At 40.3% G+C, this 6809-nt stretch overlaps 1 protein-coding gene across 1 annotated transcript; it reads right to left on the bottom strand.

The window, feature by feature from the left end:
- Positions 1-4701: 4701 nt before the first annotated feature.
- On the bottom strand, positions 4702-6029 carry LOC115629780 (aladin). Its single transcript, XM_030526335.1, has one exon. It carries the CDS (start codon positions 6022-6024, stop codon positions 4702-4704), a length of 1323 nt encoding a protein of 440 aa, XP_030382195.1. The 5' UTR covers positions 6025-6029.
- Between the last annotated feature and the right edge of the window lie 780 nt (positions 6030-6809).

Genomic DNA, 6809 nt, shown 5'->3' with positions numbered 1-6809 from the left:
TTTCAAACTTTTAAAAGCCAAATGAGTCACAAGTAAGTCATTATTATTACAAAAGACAATTACATTTTTAATCAAAAAATTCAGAGTTATTTATCTGTTTTGTTTGAATCTGAATACTGATTATATTTCCTTTTTAGCAAAGAATACTATACCATGTATAAAAATTTGCTATATTTCGAAAGAACAAGCGTATTGATTTAACAAACGAACATATATAAGGGCTTATATTTTCTATGGAAGGACTCCACAAGGGACCCAAATAGTAGTTCCTTCAGCCCAGAGCTGAATAGAGAATTATTTATAAATTAGTAAATAAAGTTAATACACTATAAGAAAGTTAAGGTATCAGAATCGTTACTCCTTCTACTAAAAAGATAGAAGTAAGCAATACATTCTATAAAAAGGACTCTCAAAACGTTTAGTTAGAGAGAGAGAGAGAGAGAGGGAGATTTCGTTTATCGCTAAGCTTCGTAGCTATTTGTTTTATCGTTCAGTGTAAGATGTTGAAATTGTCGATGGCCGGCGCTAATATTGGAGAAATTCGTTGTTATTGCAAAATGTATGTGAGTAGTTAGGAATGAATTCCCACCACATCATATAGTATAACTGAACGCACAATTTGTCTTTGTGCGCTCAACTATATAATTGTACTTCCCCTGTTGGCTTTCGTTATACTATCTTTTTTCCCATCGAATCTCCTCATAATTTCTATTCAAATTGTCGCTCATTTCAAACATGATTTGTTGAGCCCCAATTTGCCTCGAGCTTTTCAGTTTTCTACCTCTTTGCCGCCACGCCCCTCGCACTATCCCCCCGCCCCCTTGCCTTGCACTCACTCTGTGTGTGTGTGTGTATATGTGTGTTGGTTTGTTTGTTTCTAGTGCACTCTGAAAATGTTGAAGCGTTTTGCGTGTTTTGCGTAATCAATAGACAATTGGGACAATAGTATATAGAAAATATCTACGAGTGTGTTGTGCGTATCTGTGAGATTGTTTGTCTGCCTATTCACTGTTCACTGTGCACTGATATGTGCGTGTCTATGACATACTTTTGCATAATTTTATTAGCGCTACAATAACACGGCGTTTTCAATAAAAACAAACAATTAAAACGCAAACAAATGTCGCCAGCAGCCATGGCAGCAACGGCCCCGATCAACATCGAGCGTCACACGTTGGTCGTTTTATTGTTGTTGACGTTGTAATGGCAGCAACCAGCAAGCAGCAACAACAACAACAGCAACACGAACAACAGCAGCAACAGCAACAACAACAACAAAAGAAGTAAGCTAGCTGCCGGCAGCCACAATGAACAAATAAAATTATTTAATCGTCGACTGTCATAATTTGTAAGCCCGCTCGCTCGCTCGCTCTCCCCAAAAAAGGGTGAAGTATAGATACCGTATCTTATAGATACGAGCAGTGTAGCTCATTTTCAAGCTGCTTTTCAGGCTGCTGTTGGCTGCTGTTCGCTGCCATGGTTGCCATCGCTTTTGTTTCGCCCGCCTTTGTTGGGCCCACAATTGTGGGCAAGGCACGATGCGGCCGTAAATTTGTAAATCAATTTCACCCAAGTTGCAAATAAATTTGCAAAACAGCCAAAGGCGTTGAAGTACAACAAAACAAAAAGAAACCAAAAAATTATAGTACAACAACAATGGCAGCTAACGGCAAATGCCGCAACTGTACTTGGCTTGCCTCCTCAAATTTTTTCTTTGTGCTGCCACTGTTTTTGTTGTTGTTGTTGTGTGCTACTACTGGTAAAAACTTTTGCTGTTTGTTATCAGTGTGGCAGTAAAAACACCCAAGTGATGTGCAAATGTACACACACACACACACACACACACACAGAAAGAAAGAGAGAGAGAGATACGAGCATGTGGGTGGGCAGAGTACTGCCCTACAGTCCCAATTGCCTGCAAGGAAATCAATGGAATTGGATGCACACTTCCTTTACAAATAAAATCACTAACAACACTCGTATCAAAAGAAATACCCAAATATTATAAAATCAAACGCATTGAACTTACAGTATAAGCTAGCACTGGGCACACAATAGAAGTGCCTTCCGGCTGAGTAAGTTGGAAGAACCCAACAACACCAACGCCCCTACACCGAGTCTGCAGAAGAAACCGTAAACCGACCTTGCTCGACGTCTGCAGCGCTGCCGCTAGCCTTGAGACACTAGGATTTGGGTTTAAGTTCTAAGCTAAGCCAATGTCGATCTGTTATCGATGAATGAATGGGACCCTTATAAAGATTTTTAAAGCAACCACAGCTCCAAATACTTGATGGCTGCAGCCAACGACCAGCATTGGAAGCAGAGCGTAACACAAAAAAATCAAAACCTTATAATAAATCACTCTAAATTATTCCCAAATAATACTAACAATAATACTAACATTAGCTGAAGGAATTGAAAAAATAGAATATTAAAAAAGATTAAATAATACAATAAAATTAAAGAATGTACTGTAAATGGAAGAAATTTTTATTTTCAAGGAACTTTCAAATTAATGTTTAATAACAACTCCATCAAATTTGCGTACGCGAGTATAAATAAAAAATTAAATATACAAGTATTTTGAATATATGTTTATAAATATATATTCAATATATATTTTAATTGAAAACCAGAGAAATGAAAATGAATCAAGCAATGAAACTAAAATAATGAATTAGAAAAATTAAAATTGTTATAAACGAAGTGAACGTCACATTTATTTTGAGCATACTTTTAAAAAAAGTAATAAATGCCATTAGCTTTAAATAAGAATTTGAACTAGCATACATAGAAATAAAAAAAATATATATTACATATATATTTGAATAAATTACCATTAACACTTATGCAAACAATTGAACAATAATAAAAAATAAATTAATAATAATGTTGTCAACAGTATTAAGTAACGAAAATGGAATTTAATTTAGGATAATCACTTCCTAATCAGCCGCTAATATAGCTCTCAACATTGTGCGGACAGTACCAAAATAAATATGACTTGAATTGTTTTTTCTGAGTAATGGTTGCTCTTAAAAATCTCACAGTCTCGATGGGGACTGTAAGTGCGTGGGTGCACGTCCTCATACATATGCATGTCTTTGACAAAACTTGAGAATAATCAGCGGCAACAACAAAAACAACAGGCAGCCATATTTTAAAAGTGGCTTTCTATGTGATTTTCAAGAATTCTACTACACTTGGCACTGTTGCTGCTGCAGCTCCATTGCTGTTGTTGTTGTTGTTGTTGCTGTTGCCATACATTTATGCTTTTATAGTTTGTAGAGCACTTCTCAGATACACAGAGATATACAATCTGTTAGTTGAGATTGTGTTTGTGGATGGGGGCTGGGGGCTGGGGGATGGTGGATGGGAAAGAGGATAGGATTTCTGGGGATTGGCAACATTTGTTGCCTTCTGGCTGCTGCCATTTGGCTGCCAGTTGCCGCTTTGGCATTGGCTTTCTCTGCGTTTATGTGTGTGTGTGTGTGTGTGTGTGTGTGTGTGTCTGCCTGTAAGTAATTAAGCCCAGTGCGTTCTATGCCTGCCTCCCTGGCAAAAGTATTCGAGCGCAAACATTTCGCATCTATAAGATACACATGCCATATCTTTCCGTTGCTCTCTGCACGCGCATGTGTGTGTTTCACTGCGACTGTGTGTGGGTGTGTGTGTGTGTGTGTGCCTGTATTTGCTTATTACTTATTATTTATGCTGTCTGCTGGTTTGTCTGTCTGTCTCCGTCTGTTCCTCTTCCTTCTTGTGCGCTGCCATGTTTGTGTGCTTGTCATAATTTTGAGCATTTAACATGTTTCTCTTGTCAAAATTGTCAGAGTTGTCAACTTGTTTATTGCATTTAAGTTTGTCATGCATCCGAATCTCACTTTGAGTCTGACTCTGACTCTGAGGCTGATGCTGATGCTGATGTTGATTCTGACTGCGACTAAGCCTGGGACTGAGACTCACAGCGAGAGCCCTTTATGGCTCCCCAGCCAGCAGCAGAACTACGAATTGCCTTTTCTCTTCGCTCGTCCTCTTCAGATATTTTTGGCTTTAAATGTGCACAAGTTTTTCACTTTACACACCCGCATTGACATTGATGAAGTCGTTGTTGTTGTAGTCATTTTTGTTGCTGTTGTTGTTGTCGTTGGTACTGCTGTTGCTGTGCTTGTTGGTTGCTTGGTTATTTCTGTCGCCCTTTGTGGCTTTTGCATTTATTAGCAAGTGTCAAATTAGAAAAGAAATTTGAATATTTCATGCTTTGCTACTGCAACCAATACTCGTATGTGTGTCTCAACTATTGCCTGCAACTTCCATTGTAGGCACCCCGTAATGCATCAGAGACTGACTACAATTCTAAAAGCCAATTAAGGAGTTTCAATGTGTACACCATTTTTTGATATACACTACGCATATGCATTGCAAAATATCCTGTGCTTGCACTCGGGCCCCACGTTGGGCGCCAGTTGTTCCGTTCAGCACTAATTACACATTTGTTTTGTCATGCGTTCCTAACGAAACAGTTGTAGCTGTGACCAGCATATAAACTCATCAATGCTCCATTGCTCTTTGATAAGAATTTATTTTCAAAAATTTTATTTTCAGCAATCGGCCTTTAACTAAAATATCTCAACCAATACATACACTACTTCAGAAATGTGGAAATTAATATCTAATCTTAATTAACGTGTGTTCTGTGAGTCACTGTGGCGGCTTTACCCAAATATCATTGAGGTGTTCGAGCACATAGTCTGGTGTAAGCAACCATCGTTCGACATTCCCAGTGGACCAGGCAATAGCTAGTATCCGTGAAGTCTCTTTCATGCTGCTAAAGCGTACACATACCGGATATGCTCCCGAAAGACTTGGTTGTTTGATGTCGGCCGGCCAGAGCTCCAGCGGATCTCTAGCGATCAAAATAAATAGAAACACAAACGGTCTGTCCCTGAAAATCAAGGCCATGTAGATATTACCAGGATCAATGGCAATAGCTTGCGGTACACCACAATCAAATACTCTCCCCCCGAATGGGACGCGCTCTAAGTTGATTAAAAATCGAGCCTTCCATTTTGGCTTGACACCTCGGAATACGGATGTTTCGCAATATGCGGCATAAAGGCGTGTCGAGTCTTTCATAGAAAGGAACAAAAAGGAGCCGCATGCCGACCAGGCGGCAGATTGAACTGATCCCTTAACTCTGATCTCTTGGAGCCTCCATTCATTAGAGCCGATATGCCACATGCTGGCGCCCACCCCCTGAGCCGCACAAAATATCCAAGTGTACCTGGGGCTGTACCTTAGGATGCGATAGCCGGTGTTGCAGTTGTTGGGAAAAGGTAGCGAGTTCAAGCATGAGCCATCGTCAGGATCCCAGAGCAGGATGTAGGCGGTTCCCAAGGCTGCGCTGGCCAATATGCTGCCATCTCTATTCCACTGCACGGACGTCACAAAAGTGTGTCCACTGTTGCTCAGCAAATACATGGGAGAACCGTGTATACTCTTAGTGCAACCCACATCTAGCCAAATGAAAATGCCCGCTGCACAGCCCACGGCCCAGGTGGTGATGACCGAAGGACGCCAGACGACGCAGCTGACATGTTGTTGCTGTACATGTTCAACACAAGTGGGCATTCGATCGTCGTCGTAGAAGAGAAGCACCTTGTCCTCACCCGTAACCAGGGCCATCCAGTTCAGCTTGGGATGAGGCGCCAGAAATCTAATGGGCACCTCATCCCAGTTGGGTGTTTCCGTCCCATTCTTCAGCATTTCGGCCGAGGGATGCAGTATTCCGCTAAGCTTTTGATAGGTTTGCCATGCATTTACCAGAGAGGGGAACCTGGCAGTGAAACGAACCAGCAACTGGTTCCACTTGGTGGCAAAAAGCTGTTGAAAGCAACTCCACGAGTTCTCATATGGATTCCATATCAGTTGTGGCTGCACCTCGTTCCCAGTATCAGAAGATGTTGGCGCCAATTCGTTCGCATTCTCGGTTTCGTTGTTGTCCTCTGTTTGTGGAGCAGACATTATAAGAATTACTTACTTCAGAGATTTTCAAACAAACTGACTCCAAAAATAAAAAATCGTTTCCAAGTCGAACGCTAAACTCCCTACCAGTGTGTTGCTGCGATTCAACATTTTTACTTTGGGGAAAGGATCGTTCGTATATTACAGAAATTCAAGGATTTGATGAAGTTTTTTCTCTCCTTCTCGGCCACCTAGCTGCCATTATCACTCAATATACACAGCACCCAAAATTGTAAAAGGACAAAGTAGCCTTTTGCATCGTTTGTGCTTCAATGGATTGAACAGACGAGTTTCAATATTTCTCGTTACTTGCACTTACTCGGTCTCTCCTTAGCTAAGGACACATTTTATTCATTAAACCGCCATTTACTTCACAGCAGCTTGTACGACTGCTTTCCCATACTAACTTTGTGCCGTCAGAAATGTTTTCAATGTGTTCCGTCTTGTATTTTGAACGCATTCTGCACCACAAATTCATAAATAACAAAATTTGTTTTTCCTTGCAAAGGAGAGCACACAGGGTCGAGTTCGATTACAAATTGAAATCGAAGCTGCACGCTTGTAAATAATCGGAATTCAATATAAATTTATAATGAACTTTAGCAGCATGCAAAATGCAATCTTGTTTGCGAAGCCACTTCAAACGAAAAAGCGCACACAACTCAACTAAATCCCCTTTGTGCAAATACGGATTTATACCAATAGGAAATAAAAGCTTTGAACAAAAATACGAGTATATAGGGAAATATAAACGAGCAAAATACTCGTACTCGTAAAAGCAAACG

This window comes from Scaptodrosophila lebanonensis, unplaced genomic scaffold (assembly GCF_003285725.1).
Source record: "Scaptodrosophila lebanonensis strain 11010-0011.00,11010-0021.00 unplaced genomic scaffold, SlebRS2 tig00000165-arrow-arrow-pilon, whole genome shotgun sequence".
NCBI classification, from domain to species: Eukaryota; Metazoa; Arthropoda; class Insecta; order Diptera; family Drosophilidae; genus Scaptodrosophila; species Scaptodrosophila lebanonensis.
The sequence above is the reverse complement of the archived record's forward strand: the minus strand, read 5'-3'. Positions and strand labels throughout refer to the sequence as shown.

What these genes read in the sequence shown, in the direction of transcription:
- LOC115629780 (XM_030526335.1), bottom strand. Translation starts at nt 6,024, where the DNA reads ATGTCTGCTCCACAAACAGAGGACAACAACGAAACCGAGAATGCGAAC.